This window comes from Anomaloglossus baeobatrachus, unplaced genomic scaffold, assembly GCF_048569485.1.
Source record: "Anomaloglossus baeobatrachus isolate aAnoBae1 unplaced genomic scaffold, aAnoBae1.hap1 Scaffold_244, whole genome shotgun sequence".
Taxonomy (NCBI): domain Eukaryota; kingdom Metazoa; phylum Chordata; class Amphibia; order Anura; family Aromobatidae; genus Anomaloglossus; species Anomaloglossus baeobatrachus.
This window is the reverse complement of record NW_027442061.1, coordinates 283613-305685: the sequence shown is the minus strand read 5'-3', so window position 1 is coordinate 305685 and position 22073 is coordinate 283613. Positions and strand designations below refer to the sequence as shown.

The window sequence follows — 22073 nt, the reverse complement described above, 5'->3', positions numbered from 1 at the left end:
CTTTTTGAGTTCCCAAGCTCACCAGTCAATTCCTTTTTTCTCAGAATGTACCCGACTGTTGATTTTGCTACTCCAAGCATGTCTGCTATCTCTCTGATGGATTTTTTCTTTTTTTTCAGCCTCAGGATGTTCTGCTTCACTTTAATTAAGAGTTCCTTAGACCGCATGTTGTCTGGTCACAGCAACAGCTTCCAAATGCAAAACCACACACCTGTAATCAACCCCAGACCTTTTAACTACTTCATTGATTACAGGTTAACGAGGGAGATGCCTTCAGAGTTAATTGCAGCCCTTAGAGTCCCTTGTCCAATTACTTTTGGTCCCTTTAAAAAGAGGAGGCTATACATTACAGAGCTATGATTCCTAAACCCTTTCTCCGATTTGGATGTGAAAACTCTCATATTGCAGCTGGGAGTGTGCACTTTCAGCCCATATTATATATAGAATTGTATTTCTGAACATGTTTTTGTAAACAGCTAAAATAACAAAACTTGTGTCACTGTCCAAATATTTCTGGACCTAACTGTATTACACAGGAGGAGGGGGGAGTGGTATATAACACACCTGTATCCTCCCCTGACTGTATACAGCATATATTACACCGGAGGAGGGGGGAGTGGTATATAACACACTTGTATCCCCCCCTGACTGTATACAGTATTGTCACAAACCACCGGGGGGGTCACTCAGAAATCCCCCGCGCTGGCTACCAGTACGTCACAATCGGGGGGTAACAAGTGGGGGTCACCCCTCCTTTATACCTCCCGACCGACAGACAGAGCACGTGACGCGCTCTCTAGCGCCCCTCTTATAGTCAGGCCAATTATGGAATTGCCCGACAATAAGCAAGGAGGCCGCTATACTACTTATGCCGATTATTGAAGGGTCCCCGGTGAGAGTAGGGTATATATTCCCCCGACCGCCGCGGGCGGAATATATAAAATCTCCCCGAATCTCACTGGCCTCCCACAATAATCCTTGGCACAACTCGCTGCCACCAACCGCTTCACGGTAACTATTAGCCGAACACACAGACGTGGGATTCAAGATCGAGATAACAGAACAGCCCAGGATTAATTATATAATTTAATCAGCCTAAAGCACACTAGAAACTACAATATATACAATAGGGAATCTACAGAATATACAGTTATGTCAGAGTACAGTTACAGATAAAGCATGGTTTACAACAGGTATGCAATTCAATCAGTTACCTTGTGCGTCTGGCCACAGGGGGGCGCTGTAGACCAGGTTTCCAGGAACTCCCACAGATGTTTCCTGCACGTGACCCCCAGCGAAAGAACACTGGAAAATGGCCGAAGTAGGGTTATCAACCTGGGCAAAATCCCAGGTCCCCTCCTACCTTAGTGACCTCAGAGGGAGCCCTGCTCCACCCCTGGCTTGAGTTATGGACAATCCACAACATGGAATATGGGCCATAACTTTGCCTGGGAGCGTCGTAGGCGGACGCCAATGCTCTCATTGTGACAGTTATGAATTTAGCTACAGAACGAGGGGACTCATGACCTGTCTGCCAGTTCCCCATTGGCTGATATCACGCCTGGGGCATTTCCCAATGTCCTGCTCCCATAAAAAGGGTGTGCCGGCATCGTCCGCATGCGGAGACACCATTTTTATGGTTGCCATATTTATCGGAAATATGGCTTGCGAGATATGAACCATTTTTTACTGGAGTCGTTCTGTCTGGCTATTTCCATAGCCTTGCTAACTAGCTAGCAGCCCCCACTACAGGGTCACGGCAGGGAGTCATCCTGTGTCCATTGTCCCCAAGCCACCTAATTTCCATATCACAGGACATGGCCATGGAGGTGTAAGTGGAACACTGAGAACAAGAAGGGAGGGGGCACTGCCAGGGAGTGATGAGGGATTATGACTGGAGTCATAATTCATCTTCATATCCCGGGATTTGCCTCACAAGTATATATTACACCGGAGGAGAGGGGAGTGGTATATAACACACCTGTATCCTCCCCTGACTGTATACAGTATATATTACACCGGAGGAGGGGGGAGTGGTATATAACACACCTGTATCCTCCCCTGACTGTATACAGTATATATTACACAGGAGGAGGGGGGAGTGGTATATAACACACCTGTATCCTCCCCTGACTGTATACAGTATATATTACACAGGAGGAGGGGGGAGTGGTATATAACACACCTGTATCCTCCCCTGACTGTATACAGTATATATTACACCGGAGGAGGGGGAGTGGTATATAACACACCTGTATCCTCCCCTGACTGTATACAGTATATATTACACCGGAGGAGGGGGGAGTGGTATATAACACACCTGTATCTTCCCCTGACTGTATACAGTATATATTACACCGGAGGAGGGGGGAGTGGTATATAACACACCTGTATCCTCTCCTGACTGTATACAGCATATATTACACCGGAGGAGGGGGGAGTGGTATATAACACACCTGTATCCTCCCCTGACTGTATACAGTATATATTACACTGGAGGAGGGGGGAGTGGTATATAACACACCTGTATCCTCCCCTGACTGTATACAGTATATATTACTCCGGAAGAGGGGGGAGTGGTATATAACACACCTGTATCCTCCCCTGACTGTATACAGTATATATTACACCGGAGGAGGGGGGAGTGGTATATAACACACCTGTATCCCCCCTGACTGTATACAGCATATATTACACCGGAGGAGGGGGGAGTGGTATATAACACACCTGTATCCTCCCCTGACTGTATACAGTATATATTACACAGGAGGAGGGGGGAGTGGTATATAACACCTGTATCCTCCCCTGACTGTATACAGTATATATTACACCGGAGGAGGGGGGAGTGGTATATAACACACCTGTATCCCCCCTGACTGTATACAGCATATATTACACCGGAGGAGGGGGGAGTGGTATATAACACACCTGTATCCTCCCCTGACTGTATACAGCATATATTACACAGGAGGAGGGGGGAGTGGTATATAACACACCTGTATCCTCCCCTGACTGTATAGAGCATATATTACACCGGAGAAGGGGGGAGTGGTATATAACACACCTGTATCCTCTCCTGACTGTATACAGTATATATTACACCGTAGGAGGGGGGAGTGGTATATAACACACCTGTATCCCCCCTGACTGTATACAGCATATATTACACCGGAGGAGGGGGGAGTGGTATATAACACACCTGTATCCCCCCCTGACTGTATACAGTATATATTACACCGGAGGAGGGGGAGTGGTATATAACACACCTGTATCCCCCCCTGACTGTATACAGCATATATTACACCGGAGGAGGGGGGAGTGGTATATAACACACCTGTATCCCCCCTGACTGTATACAGCATATATTACACCGGAGGAGGGGGGAGTGGTATATAACACACCTGTATCCCCCCTGACTGTATACAGTATATATTACACAGGAGGAGGGGGGAGTGGTATATAACACACCTGTATCCTCCCCTGACTGTATACAGTATATATTACACCGGAGGAGGGGGGAGTGGTATATAACACACCTGTATCCTCCCCTGACTGTATACAGTATATATTACACCGGAGGAGGGGGGAGTGGTATATAACACACCTGTATCCTCCCCTGACTGTATACAGCATATATTACACCGGAGGAGCGGGAGTGGTATATAACACACCTGTATCCCCCCTGACTGTATACAGTATATATTACACAGGAGGAGGGGGGAGTGGTATATAACACACCTGTATCCTCCCCTGACTGTATACAGTATATATTACACAGGAGGAGGGGGGAGTGGTATATAACACACCTGTATCCCCCCTGACTGTATACAGCATATATTACACCGGAGGAGGGGGAGTGGTATATAACACACCTGTATCCTCCCCTGACTGTATACAGTATATATTACACCGGAGGAGGGGGGAGTGGTATATAACACACCTGTATCCCCCCTGACTGTATACAGCAAATATTACACCGGAGGAGGGGGAGTGGTATATAACACACCTGTATCCTCCCCTGACTGTATACAGTATATATTACACTGGAGGAGGGGGGAGTGGTATATAACACACCTGTATCCCCCCTGACTGTATACAGTATATATTACACCGGAGGAGGGGGGGGTGGTATATAACACACCTGTATCCTCTCCTGACTGTATACAGTATATATTACACAGGAGGAGGGGGGAGTGGTATATAACACACCTGTATCCTCCCCTGACTGTATACAGTATATATTACACCGGAGGAGGGGGAGTGGTATATAACACACCTGTATCCCCCCTGACTGTATACAGCATATATTACACTGGAGGAGGGGGAGTGGTATATAACACACCTGTATCCTCTCCTGACTGTATACAGTATATATTACACAGGAGGAGGGGGGAGTGGTATATAACACACCTGTATCCTCCCCTGACTGTATACAGTATATATTACACAGGAGGAGGGGGAGTGGTATATAACACACCTGTATCCCCCCCCTGACTGTATACAGTATATATTACACCGGAGGAGGGGGGAGTGGTATATAACACACCTGTATCCCCCCTGACTGTATACAGTATATATTACACAGGAGGAGGGGGGAGTGGTATATAACACACCTGTATCCTCCCCTGACTGTATACAGCATATATTACACCGGAGGAGGGGGGAGTGGTATATAACACACCTGTATCCTCCCCTGACTGTATACAGTATATATTACACAGGAGGAGGGGGGAGTGGTATATAACACACCAGTATCCTCCCCTGACTGTGTACAGTATATATTACACCGGAGGAGGGGGGGGGGTGGTATATAACACACCTGTATCCTCTCCTGACTGTATACAGTATATATTACACAGGAGGAGGGGGGAGTGGTATATAACACACCTGTATCCTCCCCTGACTGTATACAGTATATATTACACCGGAGGAGGGGGGAGTGGTATATAACACACCTGTATCCTCCCCTGACTGTATACAGTATATATTACACCGGAGGAGGGGGGAGTGGTATATAACACACCTGTATCCTCCCCTGACTGTATACAGTATATATTACACCGGAGGAGGGGGGAGTGGTATATAACACACCTGTATCCTCCCCTGACTGTATACAGTATATATTACACAGGAGGAGGGGGGAGTGGTATATAACACACCTGTATCCTCCCCTGATTGTATACAGTATATATTACACTGGAGGAGGGGGGAGTGGTATATAACACACCTGTATCCCCCCTGACTGTATACAGTATATATTACACAGGAGGAGGGGGGAGTGGTATATAACACACCTGTATCCCCCCTGACTGTATACAGTATATATTACACCGGAGGAGGGGGGGGTGGTATATAACACACCTGTATCCTCCCCTGACTGTATACAGTATATATTACACCGGAGGAGGGGGGAGTGGTATATAACACACCTGTATCCTCCCCTGACTGTATACAGTATATATTACACCGGAGGAGGGGGGAGTGGTATATAACACACCTGTATCCTCCCCTGACTGTATACAGTATATATTACACCGGAGGAGGGGGGAGTGGTATATAACACACCTGTATCCTCCGCTGACTGTATACAGTATATATTACACAGGAGGAGGGGGGAGTGGTATATAACACACCTGTATCCTCCGCTGACTGTATACAGTATATATTACACAGGAGGAGGGGGGAGTGGTATATAACACACCTGTATCCTCCCCTGACTGTATACAGCATATATTACACCGGAGGAGGGGGGAGTGGTATATAACACACCTGTATCCCCCCCTGACTGTATACAGTATATATTACACAGGAGGAGGGGGGGAGTGGTATATAACACACCTGTATCCCCCCTGACTGTATACAGCATATATTACACCGGAGGAGGGGGGAGTGGTATATAACACACCTGTATCCTCCCCTGACTGTATACAGCATATATTACACCGGAGGAGGGGGGAGTGGTATATAACACACCTGTATCCTCCCCTGACTGTATACAGTATATATTACACCGGAGGAGGGGGGGTGGTATATAACACACCTGTATCCTCTCCTGACTGTATACAGTATATATTACACCGGAGGAGGGGGGAGTGGTATATAACACACCTGTGTCCCCCCCTGACTGTATACAGTATATATTACACCGGAGGAGGGGGGAGTGGTATATAACACACCTGTATCCTCCCCTGACTGTATACAGTATATATTACACCGGAGGAGGGGGGAGTGGTATATAACACACCTGTATCCTCCCCTGACTGTATACAGCATATATTACACCGGAGGAGGGGGGAGTGGTATATAACACACCTGTATCCTCCCCTGACTGTATACAGTATATATTACACCGGAGGAGGGGGGAGTGGTATATAACACACCTGTATCTTCCGCTGACTGTATACAGTATATATTACACAGGAGGAGGGGGGAGTGGTATATAACACACCTGTATCCTCCCCTGACTGTATACAGTATATATTACACCGGAGGAGCGGGAGTGGTATATAACACACCTGTATCCCCCCTGACTGTATACAGTATATATTACACCGGAGGAGGGGGGAGTGGTATATAACACACCTGTATCCTCCCCTGACTGTGTACAGTATATATTACACCGGAGGAGGGGGGAGTGGTATATAACACACCTGTATCCTCCCCTGACTGTATACAGTATATATTACACCGGAGGAGGGGGGAGTGGTATATAACACACCTGTATCCTCCCCTGACTGTATACAGTATATATTACACAGGAGGAGGGGGGAGTGGTATATAACACACCTGTATCCTCCCCTGACTGTATACAGTATATATTACACAGGAGGAGGGGGGGGTGGTATATAACACACCTGTATCCTCTCCTGACTGTATACAGTATATATTACACCGGAGGAGGGGGAGTGGTATATAACACACCTGTATCCTCCCCTGACTGTATACAGTATATATTACACAGGAGGAGGGGGGAGTGGTATATAACACACCTGTATCCTCCCCTGACTGTATACAGTATATATTACACAGGAGGAGGGGGGGGTGGTATATAACACACCTGTATCCTCTCCTGACTGTATACAGTATATATTACACCGGAGGAGGGGGAGTGGTATATAACACACCTGTATCCCCCCTGACTGTATACAGTATATATTACACTGGAGGAGGGGGGAGTGGTATATAACACACCTGTATCCCCCCCTGACTGTATACAGTATATATTACACCGGAGGAGGGGGAGTGGTATATAACACACCTGTATCCCCCCTGACTGTATACAGTATATATTACACCGGAGGAGGGGGGAGTGGTATATAACACACCTGTATCCCCCCTGACTGTATACAGCATATATTACACCGGAGGAGGGGGGAGTGGTATATAACACACCTGTATCCTCCCCTGACTGTATACAGTATATATTACACCGGAGGAGGGGGGAGTGGTATATAACACACCTGTATCCTCCCCTGACTGTATACAGTATATATTACACCGGAGGAGGGGGGAGTGGTATATAACACACCTGTATCCTCCCCTGACTGTATACAGTATATATTACACTGGAGGAGGGGGGAGTGGTATATAACACACCTGTATCCTCCCCTGACTGTATACAGTATATATTACACCGGAGGAGGGGGAGTGGTATATAACACACCTGTATCCTCCCCTGACTGTATACAGTATATATTACACCGGAGGAGGGGGAGTGGTATATAACACCTGTATCCCCCCTCACTGTATACCTGTATACAGTGTATCCACCGCCATTAACTTGAGAACGGCGGCAGCTATAGTCGTAGAAGTGGCGTCTAGGTATAGTAAAGTAGCCATGCGCTACGCAATGAAACCACCTATAGCGCCACCTGGTGGAAACAATGGAGTTAGCATTTTTATCTCGAAAACGGAACGAGATAGAGAAAAAAAGTGAATTACAAAGTTGTAGGGCATCAACAATTCAATGCGGATCCACACATTGAGCTGTGTATAGTGATTACACTTTCCCGCAGTGTATATAGTGATTACACTTTCCCGCGGGGCCAGCGCTGTGTATAGTGATTACACTTTCCCGCGGTGTATATAGTGATTACACTTTCCCGCGAGGCCAGCGCTGTGTATAGTGATTACACTTTCCCGCTGGGCCAGCGCTGTGTATAGTGATTACACTTTCCCGCTGGGCCAGCGCTGTGTATAGTGATTACCCTTCCCCGCGGGGCCAGCGCTGTGTATAGTGATTACCCTTCCCCGCGGGGCCAGCGCTGTGTATAGTGATTACCCTTCCCCGCGGGGCCAGCACTGTGTATAGTGATTACCCTTCCCCGCGGGGCCAGCGCTGTATATAGTGATTACCCTTCCCCGCGGGGCCAGCGCTGTGTATAGTGATTACACTTCCCCGCGGGGCCAGCGCTGTGTATAGTGATTACACTTCCCCGCGGGGCCAGCGCTGTGTATAGTGATTACACTTTCCCGCGGGGCCAGCGCTGTATATAGTGGTTACACTTTCCCGCGGGGCCAGCGCTGTATATAATGATTACCCTTCCCCGCGGTGCCAGCGCTGTGTATAGTGATTACCCTTCCCCGCGGGGCCAGCGCTGTATATAGTGATTACCCTTCCCCGCGGGGCCAGCGCTGTGTATAGTGATTACACTTCCCCGCGGGGCCAGCGCTGTATATAGTGATTACCCTTCCCCGCGGGGCCAGCGCTGTGTATAGTGATTACACTTTCCCGCGGGGCCAGCGCTGTGTATAGTGATTACACTTTCCCGCGGGGCCAGCGCTGTATATAGTGATTACACTTTCCCGCGGGGCCAGCGCTGTGTATAGTGATTACCCTTCCCCGCGGTGCCAGCGCTGTGTATAGTGATTACCCTTCCCCGCGGGGCCAGCGCTGTGTATAGTGATTACACTTCCCCGCGGGGCCAGCGCTGTGTATAGTGATTACACTTTCCCGCGGGGCCAGCGCTGTGTATAGTGATTACACTTTCCCGCGGGGCCAGCGCTGTGTATAGTGATTACCCTTCCCCGCGGGGCCAGCGCTGTATATAGTGATTACACTTTCCCGCGGGGCCAGCGCTGTGTATAGTGATTACACTTCCCCGCGGTGCCAGCGCTGTGTATAGTGATTACCCTTTCCCGCGGGGCCAGCGCTGTGTATAGTGATTACACTTTCCCGCGGGGCCAGCGCTGTATATAGTGATTACACTTTCCCGCGGGGCCAGCGCTGTATATAGTGATTACACTTTCCCGCGGGGCCAGCGCTGTGTATAGTGATTACCCTTCCCCGCGGGGCCAGCGCTGTGTATAGTGATTACACTTTCCCGCGGGGCCAGCGCTCGTGTATAGTGATTACACTTTCCCGCGAGGCCAGCGCTGTGTATAGTGATTACACTTCCCCGCGGGGCCAGCGCTGTGTATAGTGATTACACTTTCCCGCGGGGCCAGCGCTCGTGTATAGTGATTACACTTTCCCGCGGGGCCAGCGCTGTGTATAGTGATTACACTTTCCCGCGGGGCCAGCGCTGTATATAGTGATTACACTTTCCCGCGAGGCCAGCGCTGTGTATAGTGATTACACTTTCCCGCGGTGCCAGCGCTGTATATAGTGATTACACTTTCCCGCGGGGCCAGCGCTGTGTATAGTGATTACACTTTCCCGCGGGGCCAGCGCTGTATATAGTGATTACCCTTCCCCGCGGGGCCAGCGCTCGTGTATAGTGATTACACTTTCCCGCGAGGCCAGCGCTGTGTATAGTGATTACACTTTCCCGCGGGGCCAGCGCTGTGTATAGTGATTACACTTTCCCGCGGGGCCAGCGCTGTGTATAGTGATTACACTTTCCCGCGGGGCCAGCGCTGTGTATAGTGATTACACTTTCCCGCGGGGCCAGCGCTGTGTATAGTGATTACACTTCCCCGCGGTGCCAGCGCTGTGTATAGTGATTACACTTTCCCGCGGTGCCAGCGCTGTATATAGTGATTACACTTTCCCGCGGTGCCAGCGCTGTATATAGTGATTACACTTTCCCGCGGGGCCAGCGCTGTGTATACTGATTACCCTTCCCCGCGGTGCCAGCGCTGTATATAGTGATTACACTTTCCCGCGGTGCCAGCGCTGTGTATAGTGATTACACTTTCCCGCGGGGCCAGCGCTGTGTATAGTGATTACACTTTCCCGCGGGGCCAGCGCTGTATATAGTGATTACACTTTCCCGCGGGGCCAGCGCTGTATATAGTGATTACACTTTCCCGCGGGGCCAGCGCTGTGTATAGTGATTACACTTTCCCGCGGGGCCAGCGCTGTATATAGTGATTACTCTTCCCCGCGGGGCCAGCGCTGTGTATAGTGATTACACTTTCCCGCGGGGCCAGCGCTGTGTATAGTGATTACACTTTCCCGCGGGGCCAGCGCTGTATATAGTGATTACACTTTCCCGCGGGGCCAGCGCTGTATATAGTGATTACCCTTCCCCGCGGGGCCAGCGCTGTATATAGTGATTACACTTTCCCGCGGGGCCAGCGCTGTGTATAGTGATTACCCTTCCCCGCGGGGCCAGCGCTGTGTATAGTGATTACACTTTCCCGCGGGGCCAGCGCTGTGTATAGTGATTACCCTTTCCCGCGGGGCCAGCGCTGTGTATAGTGATTACACTTCCCCGCGGGGCCAGCGCTGTGTATAGTGATTACCCTTCCCCGCGGGGCCAGCGCTGTGTATAGTGATTACACTTTCCCGCGGGGCCAGCGCTGTATATAGTGATTACACTTTCCCGCGGGGCCAGCGCTGTATATAGTGATTACACTTTCCCGCGGGGCCAGCGCTGTATATAGTGATTACCCTTCCCCGCGGGGCCAGCGCTGTATATAGTGATTACACTTTCCCGCGGGGCCAGCGCTGTGTATAGTGATTACCCTTCCCCGCGGGGCCAGCGCTGTGTATAGTGATTACACTTTCCCGCGGGGCCAGCGCTGTGTATAGTGATTACACTTTCCCGCGGGGCCAGCGCTGTGTATAGTGATTATACTTTCCCGCGGGGCCAGCGCTGTGTATAGTGATTACACTTTCCTGCGGGGCCAGCGCTGTGTATAGTGATTACCCTTCCCCACGGGGCCAGCGCTGTGTATAGTGATTACCCTTCCCCGCGGTGCCAGCGCTCGTGTATAGTGATTACACTTCCCCGCGGGGCCAGCGCTGTGTATAGTGATTACACTTCCCCGCGGGGCCAGCGCTGTGTATAGTGATTACCCTTCCCCGCGGGGCCAGCGCTGTGTATAGTGATTACACTTCCCCGCGGGGCCAGCGCTGTGTATAGTGATTACACTTCCCCGCGGGGCCAGCGCTGTGTATAGTGATTACACTTTCCCGCGGGGCCAGCGCTGTGTATAGTGATTACCCTTCCCCGCGGGGCCAGCGCTGTGTATAGTGATTCCCCTTCCCCGCGGTGCCAGCGCTGTGTATAGTGATTACACTTCCCCGCGGTGCCAGCGCTGTGTATAGTGATTACACTTTCTCGCGGGGCCAGCGCTGTGTATAGTGATTCCCCTTCCCCGCGGGGCCAGCGCTGTGTATAGTGATTCCCCTTCCCCGCGGGGCCAGCGCTGTGTATAGTGATTACCCTTCCCCGCGGGGCCAGCGCTGTGTATAGTGATTACACTTTCCCGCGGGGCCAGCGCTGTGTATAGTGATTACACTTTCCCGCGGGGCCAGTGCTCGTGTATAGTGATTACCCTTCCCCGCGGGGCCAGCGCTGTATATAGTGATTACCCTTCCCCGCGGGGCCAGCGCTGTGTATAGTGATTACCCTTTCCCGCGGTGCCAGCGCTGTGTATAGTGATTACACTTCCCCGCGGTGCCAGCGCTGTGTATAGTGATTACACTTTCCCGCGGGGCCAGCGCTCGTGTATAGTGATTACACTTCCCCGCGGGGCCAGCGCTGTGTATAGTGATTACACTTTCCCGGGGGGCCAGCGCTGTATATAGTGATTACACTTTCCCGCGGGGCCAGCGCTCGTGTATAGTGATTACACTTTCCCGCGGGGCCAGCGCTGTGTATAGTGATTACACTTTCCCGGGGGGCCAGCGCTGTGTATAGTGATTACACTTCCCCGCGGTGCCAGCGCTGTGTATAGTGATTACACTTTCCCGGGGGGCCAGCGCTGTGTATAGTGATTACACTTTCCCGCGGGGCCAGCGCTGTGTATAGTGATTACACTTCCCCGCGGTGCCAGCGCTGTGTATAGTGATTACACTTTCCCGCGGGGCCAGCGCTCGTGTATAGTGATTACACTTCCCCGCGGGGCCAGCGCTGTGTATAGTGATTACACTTTCCCGCGGGGCCAGCGCTGTGTATAGTGATTACACTTTCCCGGGGGGCCAGCGCTGTGTATAGTGATTACCCTTCCCCGCGGGGCCAGCGCTGTGTATAGTGATTACACTTTCCCGCGAGGCCAGCGCTGTGTATAGTGATTACACTTTCCCGCGGGGCCAGCGCTGTGTATAGTGATTACACTTTCCCGCGGGGCCAGCGCTGTGTATAGTGATTACACTTTCCCGCGGGGCCAGCGCTGTGTATAGTGATTACACTTTCCCGCGGGGCCAGCGCTGTGTATAGTGATTACACTTTCCCGCGGTGCCAGCGCTGTATATAGTGATTACACTTTCCCGCGGTGCCAGCGCTGTGTATAGTGATTACACTTCCCCGCGGGGCCAGCGCTGTGTATAGTGATTACACTTTCCCGCGGGGCCAGCGCTGTGTATAGTGATTACCCTTCCCCGCGGGGCCAGCGCTGTGTATAGTGATTACACTTTCCCGCGGGGCCAGCGCTGTGTATAGTGATTACACTTTCCCGCGAGGCCAGCGCTGTGTATAGTGATTACCCTTCCCCGCGGGGCCAGCGCTGTGTATAGTGATTACACTTTCCCGCGGGGCCAGCGCTGTGTATAGTGATTACACTTCCCCGCGGGGCCAGCGCTGTGTATAGTGATTACCCTTCCCCGCGGGGCCAGCGCTGTGTATAGTGATTACACTTTCCCGCGGGGCCAGCGCTGTGTATAGTGATTACACTTTCCCGCGGTGCCAGCGCTGTGTATAGTGATTACACTTTCCCGCGGGGCCAGCGCTGTGTATAGTGATTACACTTTCCCGCGGGGCCAGCGCTGTGTATAGTGATTACCCTTCCCCGCGGGGCCAGCGCTGTGTATAGTGATTACACTTTCCCGCGGGGCCAGCGCTGTGTATAGTGATTACACTTTCCCGCGGGGCCAGCGCTGTGTATAGTGATTACACTTTCCCGCGGGGCCAGCACTGTGTATAGTGATTACACTTTCCCGCGGGGCCAGCGCTGTGTATAGTGATTACACTTTCCCGCGGGGCCAGCGCTGTGTATAGTGATTACCCTTCCCCGCGGGGCCAGCGCTGTGTATAGTGATTACACTTTCCTGCGGGGCCAGCGCTGTGTATAGTGATTACCCTTCCCCGCGGGGCCAGCGCTGTGTATAGTGATTACCCTTCCCCGCGGGGCCAGCGCTGTGTATAGTGATTACACTTCCCCGCGGGGCCAGCGCTGTGTATAGTGATTACACTTTCCCGCGGGGCCAGCGCTGTGTATAGTGATTACACTTCCCCGCGGGGCCAGCGCTGTATATAGTGATTACACTTTCCCGCGGTGCCAGCGGTGTATATAGTGATTACCCTTCCCCGCGGGGCCAGCGCTGTATATAGTGATTACACTTTCCCGCGGGGCCAGCGCTCGTGTATAGTGATTACCCTTCCCCGCGGGGCCAGCGCTGTGTATAGTGATTCCCCTTCCCCACGGGGCCAGCGCTGTGTATAGTGATTACCCTTCCCCGCGGGGCCAGCGCTGTGTATAGTGATTACCCTTCCCCACGGGGCCAGCGCTGTGTATAGTGATTACCCTTCCCCACGGGGCCAGCGCTGTGTATAGTGATTACACTTTCCCGCGGGGCCAGCGCTGTGTATAGTGATTACACTTTCCCGCGGGGCCAGCGCTGTGTATAGTGATTACCCTTCCCCGCGGTGCCAGCGCTGTATATAGTGATTACACTTTCCCGCGGGGCCAGCGCTGTGTATAGTGATTACACTTTCCCGCGGGGCCAGCGCTGTATATAGTGATTACCCTTCCCCGCGGGGCCAGCGCTGTGTATAGTGATTACACTTCCCCGCGGGGCCAGCGCTGTGTATAGTGATTACACTTCCCCGCGGGGCCAGCGCTGTGTATAGTGATTACACTTTCCCGCGGGGCCAGCGCTCGTGTATAGTGATTACCCTTCCCCACGGGGCCAGCGCTGTGTATAGTGATTACCCTTCCCCACGGGGCCAGCGCTGTGTATAGTGATTACACTTTCCCGCGGGGCCAGCGCTGTGTATAGTGATTACACTTTCCCGCGGGGCCAGCGCTGTATATAGTGATTACCCTTCCCCGCGGGGCCAGCGCTGTGTATAGTGATTACCCTTCCCCGCGGGGCCAGCGCTGTGTATAGTGATTACACTTCCCCGCGGGGCCAGCGCTGTGTATAGTGATTACCCTTCCCCGCGGGGCCAGCGCTGTGTATAGTGATTACACTTTCCCGCGGGGCCAGCGCTGTATATAGTGATTACCCTTCCCCGCGGGGCCAGCGCTGTATATAGTGATTACCCTTCCCCGCGGGGCCAGCGCTGTATATAGTGATTACCCTTCCCCGCGGGGCCAGCGCTGTGTATAGTGATTACACTTTCCCGCGGGGCCAGCGCTGTGTATAGTGATTACCCTTCCCCGCGGGGCCAGCGCTGTGTATAGTGATTACACTTCCCCGCGGGGCCAGCGCTGTGTATAGTGATTACACTTTCCTGCGGGGCCAGCGCTGTGTATAGTGATTACCCTTCCCCGCGGTGCCAGCGCTGTGTATAGTGATTACACTTCCCCGCGGGGCCAGCGCTGTGTATAGTGATTACACTTTCCTGCGGGGCCAGCGCTCGTGTATAGTGATTACACTTTCCTGCGGGGCCAGCGCTGTGTATAGTGATTACACTTCCCCGCGTGGCCAGCGCTGTGTATAGTGATTACACTTTCCTGCGGGGCCAGCGCTGTGTATAGTGATTACCCTTCCCCACGGGGCCAGCGCTGTGTATAGTGATTCCCCTTCCCCACGGGGCCAGCGCTGTGTATAGTGATTACACTTCCCCGCGGGGCCAGCGCTGTGTATAGTGATTACCCTTCCCCGCGGTGCCAGCGCTGTGTATAGTGATTACACTTCCCCGCGGGGCCAGCGCTGTGTATAGTGATTACACTTCCCCGCGGGGCCAGCGCTGTGTATAGTGATTCCCCTTCCCCACGGGGCCAGCGCTGTGTATAGTGATTCCCCTTCCCACGGGGCCAGCGCTGTGTATAGTGATTACACTTCCCCGCGGGGCCAGTGCTGTGTATAGTGATTACACTTTCCCGCGGGGCCAGCGCTGTGTATAGTGATTACACTTCCCGCGGGGCCAGCGCTGTGTATAGTGATTACCCTTCCCCACGGGGCAGCGCTGTGTATAGTGATTACCCTTCCCCGCGGGGCCGCCGCTCGTGTATAGTGATTACACTTTCCCGCGGGGCCAGCGCTGTGTATAGTGATTACCCTTCCCCGCGGGGCCAGCGCTGTATATAGTGATTACCCTTCCCCGCGGGGCCAGCGCTGTGTATAGTGATTACACTTTCACGCGGGGCCAGCGCTGTGTATAGTGATTACCCTTCCCCGCGGTGCCAGCGCTGTGTATAGTGATTACCCTTCCCCGCGGGCCAGCGCTGTGTATAGTGATTACACTTTCCCGCGGGGCCAGTGCTCGTGTATAGTGATTACACTTTCCCGCGGGGCCAGCGCTCGTGTATAGTGATTACACTTTCCCGCGGGGGCCAGCGCTGTGTATAGTGATTACCCTTCCCCGCGGGGCCAGCGCTGTGTATAGTGATTACACTTTCCCGCGGGGCCAGCGCTCGTGTATAGTGATTACACTTTCCCGCGGGGCCAGCGCTCGTGTATAGTGATTACACTTTCCCGCGGGGCCAGCGCTGTGTATAGTGATTACACTTTCCCGCGGGGCCAGCGCTGTGTATAGTGATTACACTTTCCCGCGGGGCCAGCGCTGTGTATAGTGATTACCCTTCCCCGCGGGGCCAGCGCTGTGTATAGTGATTACACTTTCCCGCGGTGCCAGCGCTCGTGTATAGTGATTACACTTTCCCGCGGTGCCAGCGGTGTATATAGTGATTACCCTTTCCCGCGGGGCCAGCGCTGTATATAGTGATTACCCTTCCCCCGCGGGGCCAGCGCTCGTGTATAGTGATTACACTTTCCCGCGGGGCCAGCGCTCGTGTATAGTGATTACACTTTCCCGCGGGGCCAGCGCTGTGTATAGTGATTCCCCTTCCCCGCGGTGCCAGCGCTGTGTATAGTGATTACACTTCCCCGCGGGGCCAGCGCTGTGTATAGTGATTACCCTTCCCCGCGGGGCCGCCGCTCGTGTATAGTGATTACCCTTCCCCGCGGGGCCAGCGCTGTGTATAGTGATTACACTTCCCCGCGGGGCCAGCGCTGTGTATAGTGATTACCCTTCCCCGCGGGGCCAGCGCTGTGTATAGTGATTACACTTCCCCGCGGGGCCAGCGCTGTGTATAGTGATTACCCTTCCCCGCGGGGCCGCCGCTCGTGTATAGTGATTACCCTTCCCCGCGGGGCCAGCGCTGTATATAGTGATTACCCTTCCCCGCGGGGCCAGCGCTGTATATAGTGATTACTCTTCCCCGCGGGGCCAGCGCTGTGTATAGTGATTACACTTCCCCGCGGGGCCGCCGCTCGTGTATAGTGATTACCCTTCCCCGCGGGGCCAGCGCTGTGTATAGTGATTACACTTTCCCGCGGTGCCAGCGCTCGTGTATAGTGATTACACTTTCCTGCGGGGCCAGCGCTCGTGTATAGTGATTACACTTTCCCGCGGGGCCAGCGCTGTGTATAGTGATTACCCTTCCCCGCGGGGCCAGCGCTGTGTATAGTGATTACCCTTCCCGCGGGGCCAGCGCTGTGTATAGTGATTACCCTTCCCCGCGGTGCCAGCGCTGTGTATAGTGATTACACTTTCCCGCGGGGCCAGCGCTGTATATAGTGATTACTCTTCCCCGCGGGGCCAGCGCTGTGTATAGTGATTACCCTTCCCCGCGGGGCCGCCGCTCGTGTATAGTGATTACCCTTCCCCGCGGGGCCAGCGCTGTGTATAGTGATTACCCTTCCCCGCGGGGCCGCCGCTCGTGTATAGTGATTACCCTTCCCCGCGGGGCCAGCGCTGTGTATAGTGATTACCCTTCCCCGCGGGGCCAGCGCTGTGTATAGTGATTACCCTTCCCCGCGGGGCCAGCGCTGTGTATAGTGATTACCCTTCCCCGCGGGGCCAGCGCTGTGTATAGTGATTACACTTTCCCGCGGGGCCAGCGCTGTATATAGTGATTACCCTTCCCCGCGGGGCCAGCGCTGTGTATAGTGATTACCCTTCCCCGCGGGGCCAGCGCTGTGTATAGTGATTACACTTCCCCGCGTGGCCAGCGCTGTGTATAGTGATTACCCTTCCCCGCGGGGCCAGCGCTGTGTATAGTGATTACACTTCCCCGCGGGGCCAGCGCTGTGTATAGTGATTACACTTTCCCGCGGGGCCAGCGCTCGTGTATAGTGATTACACTTCCCCGCGGGGCCAGCGCTGTGTATAGTGATTACACTTTCCCGCGGGGCCAGCGCTGTGTATAGTGATTACACTTTCCCGCGGGGCCAGCGCTGTGTATAGTGATTACACTTCCCCGCGGGGCCAGCGCTGTGTATAGTGATTACACTTTCCCGCGGTGCCAGCGCTGTGTATAGTGATTACCCTTCCCCGCGGTGCCAGCGCTGTGTATAGTGATTACCCTTCCCCGCGGGGCCAGCGCTGTGTATAGTGATTACACTTTCCCGCGGTGCCAGCGCTGTATATAGTGATTACACTTTCCCGCGGTGCCAGCGCTGTATATAGTGATTACACTTTCCCGCGGGGCCAGCGCTGTATATAGTGATTACTCTTCCCCGCGGGGCCAGCGCTGTGTATAGTGATTACACTTCCCCGCGGGGCCAGCGCTGTGTATAGTGATTACACTTTCCCGCGGGGCCAGCGCTCGTGTATAGTGATTACACTTCCCCGCGGGGCCAGCGCTGTGTATAGTGATTACACTTTCCCGCGGGGCCAGCGCTGTGTATAGTGATTACACTTTCCCGCGGGGCCAGCGCTGTGTATAGTGATTACACTTCCCCGCGGGGCCAGCGCTGTATATAGTGATTACCCTTCCCCACGGGGCCAGCGCTGTGTATAGTGATTACACTTCCCCGCGGGGCCAGCGCTGTGTATAGTGATTACCCTTCCCACGGGGCCAGCGCTGTGTATAGTGATTACCCTTCCCCGCGGGGCCAGCGCTGTGTATAGTGATTACCCTTCCCCGCGGGGCCGCCGCTCGTGTATAGTGATTACCCTTCCCCGCGGGGCCAGCGCTGTATATAGTGATTACACTTCCCCACGGGGCCAGCGCTGTGTATAGTGATTACACTTTGCCGCGGTGCCAGCGCTGTGTATAGTGATTCCCTTCCCCGCGGGGCCAGCGCTGTGTATAGTGATTACCCTTCCCCGCGGGGCCAGCGCTGTGTATAGTGATTACCCTTCCCCGCGGGGCCAGCGCTGTGTATAGTGATTACCCTTCCCCGCGGGGCCAGCGCTGTGTATAGTGATTACACTTCCCCGCGGGGCCAGCGCTGTGTATAGTGATTCCCCTTCCCCGCGGGGCCAGCGCTGTGTATAGTGATTACCCTTCCCCGCGGTGCCAGCGCTGTGTATAGTGATTACCCTTCCCCGCGGGGCCAGCGCTGTGTATAGTGATTACCCTTCCCCGCGGGGCCAGCGCTGTGTATAGTGATTACACTTTCCCGCGGGGCCAGCGCTCGTGTATAGTGATTACACTTTCCCGCGGGGCCAGCGCTGTGTATAGTGATTCCCCTTCCCCGCGGGCCAGCGCTGTGTATAGTGATTACACTTTCCCGCGGGGCCAGCGCTGTGTATAGTGATTACACTTTCCCGCGGGGCCAGCGCTGTGTATAGTGATTACCCTTCCCCGCGGGCCAGCGCTGTGTATAGTGATTACACTTTCCCGCGGTGCCAGCGCTCATGTATAGTGATTACACTTTCCCGCGGGGCCAGCGCTCGTGTATAGTGATTACACTTTCCCGCGGGGCCAGCGCTGTGTATAGTGATTACCCTTCCCCGCGGTGCCAGCGCTGTGTATAGTGATTACACTTTCCCGCGGGGCCAGCGCTGTGTATAGTGATTACACTTTCCCGCGGGGCCAGCGCTGTGTATAGTGATTACATTTTCCCGCGGGGCCAGCGCTGTGTATAGTGATTTCCCTTCCCCGCGGGGCCAGCGCTGTGTATAGTGATTACCCTTCCCGCGGGGCCAGCGCTCGTGTATAGTGATTACCCTTCCCCGCGGGGCCAGCGCTGTATATAGTGATTACACTTTCCCGCGGGGCCAGCGCTGTATATAGTGATTACACTTTCCCGCGGGGCCAGCGCTGTGTATAGTGATTACCCTTCCCCGCGGTGCCAGCGCTCGTGTATAGTGATTACACTTTCCCGCGGGGCAGCGCTGTGTATAGTGATTACACTTTCCCGCGGGGCCAGCGCTGTGTATAGTGATTACACTTCCCCGCGGGGCCAGCGCTGTGTATAGTGATTACCCTTCCCCGCGGGGCCAGCGCTGTGTATAGTGATTACCCTTCCCCGCGGGGCCAGCGCTGTATATAGTGATTACCCTTCCCCGCGGGGCCAGCGCTGTGTATAGTGATTACACTTTCCCGCGGGGCCAGCGCTGTATATAGTGATTACACTTTCCCGCGGGGCCAGCGCTGTATATAGTGATTACACTTTCCCGCGTGGCCAGCGCTGTGTATAGTGATTACCCTTCCCCGCGGGGCCAGCGCTGTATATAGTGATTACACTTTCCCGCGGGGCCAGCGCTGTGTATAGTGATTACACTTCCCCGCGGGGCCAGCGCTGTGTATAGTGATTACCCTTTCCCGCGGGCCAGCGCTGTGTATAGTGATTACACTTCCCCGGGGGGGCCAGCGCTGTATATAGTGATTACCATTCCCCGCGGGGCCAGCGCTGTGTATAGTGATTACCCTTCCCCGCGGGGCCGCTGCTCTGTATATAGTGATTACCCTTCCCCGCGGGGCCGCTGCTTGTGTATAGTGATTACGCTTCCCCGCGGGGCCGCTGCTCGTGTATAGTGATTACGCTTCCCCGCGGGGCCGCTGCTCGTGTATAGTGATTACGCTTCCCCGCGGGGCCAGCGCTGTGTATAGTGATTACGCTTCCCCGCGGGGCCGCTGCTCGTGCATAGTGATTACGCTTCCCCGCGGGGCCAGCGCTGTGTATAGTGATTACGCTTCCCCGCGGGGCCGCTGCTCGTGTATAGTGATTACGCTTCCCCGCGGGGCCAGCGCTGTGTATAGTGATTACCCTTCCCCGCGGGGCCGCCGCTCGTGTATAGTGATTACCCTTCCCCGCGGGGCCGCCGCTCGTGTATAGTGATTACACTTTCCCGCGGGGCCGCCGCTCGTGTATACCATCCTGTGCTTGGTTTCGTCTCTTCATGTTTCTGTATTTTCTGTTCCCAGGATCCTGCTGGAATCTTTGAACTGGTTGAAGTGGTTGGAAATGGGACATACGGCCAAGTGTACAAGGTACGTGTCCCCCCCCTCCTCCATACTGACTGCTCCCGCTAATTCCCCACCACCACTGCGCCATCATTCTTAATATCCGCTGCTTCTTTCCTACATACCCTTCACTGTTTTATCCTGACACTTTTTTGTACTTTTGATCCATGCTCTTCCTGCACCTCCTACTTTCCTCTCCCCTCTCTCGCCGCCACCTCCTCCTGCCGCTCCCTGCTCCTCTGGCCGCTCCCTGCTCCTCTGGCCGCTCCCTGCTCCTCCTGCCGCTCCCTGCTCCTCTGGCCGCTCCCTGCTCCTCCTGCCGCTCCCTGCTCCTCCTGCCGCTCCCTGCTCCTCTGGCCGCTCCCTGCTCCTCCTGCCGCTCCCTGCTCCTCCTGCCGCTCCCTGCTCCTCCGGCCGCTCCCTGCTCCTCTGGCCGCTCCCTGCTCCTCTGGCCGCTCCCTGCTCCTCTGGCCGCTCCCTGCTCCTCTGGCCGCTCCCTGCTCCTCTGGCCGCTCCCTGCTCCTCTGGCCGCTCCCTGCTCCTCTGGCCGCTCCCTGCTCCTCTGGCCGCTCCCTGCTCCTCTGGCCGCTCCCGCTCCTCTGGCCGCTCCCTGCTCCTCTGGCTGCTCCCTGCTCCTCTGGCCGCTCCCTGCTCCTCTGGCCGCTCCCTGCTCCTCTGGCCGCTCCCTGCTCCTCTGGCCGCTCCCTGCTCCTCTGGCCGCTCCCTGCTCCTCTGGCCGCTCCCTGCTCCTCTGGCCGCTCCCTGCTCCTCTGGCCGCTCCCTGCTCCTCTGGCCGCTCCCTGCTCCTCTGGCCGCTCCCTGCTCCTCTGGCCGCTCCCCGCTCCTCTGGCCGCTCCCCGCTCCTCTGGCCGCTCCCCGCTCCTCTGGCCGCTCCCCGCTCCTCTGGCCGCTCCCCGCTCCTCTGGCCGCTCCCCGCTCCTCTGGCCGCTCCCCGCTCCTCTGGCCGCTCCCCGCTCCTCTGGCCGCTCCCCGCTCCTCTGGCCGCTCCCCGCTCCTCTGGCCGCTCCCCGCTCCTCCGGCCGCTCCCCGCTCCTCCGGCCGCTCCCCGCTCCTCCGGCCGCTCCCCGCTCCTCTGGCCGCTCCCCGCTCCTCTGGCCGCTCCCCGCTCCTCTGGCCGCTCCCCGCTCCTCTGGCCGCTCCCCGCTCCTCTGGCCGTTCCCCGCTCCTCTGGCCGTTCCCCGCTCCTCTGGCCGTTCCCCGCTCCTCTGGCCGTTCCCCGCTCCTCTGGCCGTTCCCCGCTCCTCTGGCCGTTCCCCGCTCCTCTGGCCGTTCCCCGCTCCTCTGGCCGTTCCCCG

The 22073-nt window shown here is 54.9% G+C and overlaps 1 protein-coding gene across 6 annotated transcripts in view; it reads left to right on the top strand.

The window, feature by feature from the left end:
* The window catches only part of MINK1 (misshapen like kinase 1), a 155423-nt gene that overhangs the window by 37531 nt on the left and 95819 nt on the right, over window positions 1-22073 (top strand). For all 6 annotated transcript variants that reach the window (XM_075332159.1, XM_075332158.1, XM_075332156.1 and 3 more), the window contains exon 2: window positions 20719-20784. In XM_075332159.1, the coding sequence (XP_075188274.1) occupies window positions 20719-20784 (66 nt within the window). The remainder of the gene's footprint in view (window positions 1-20718; window positions 20785-22073) is intronic.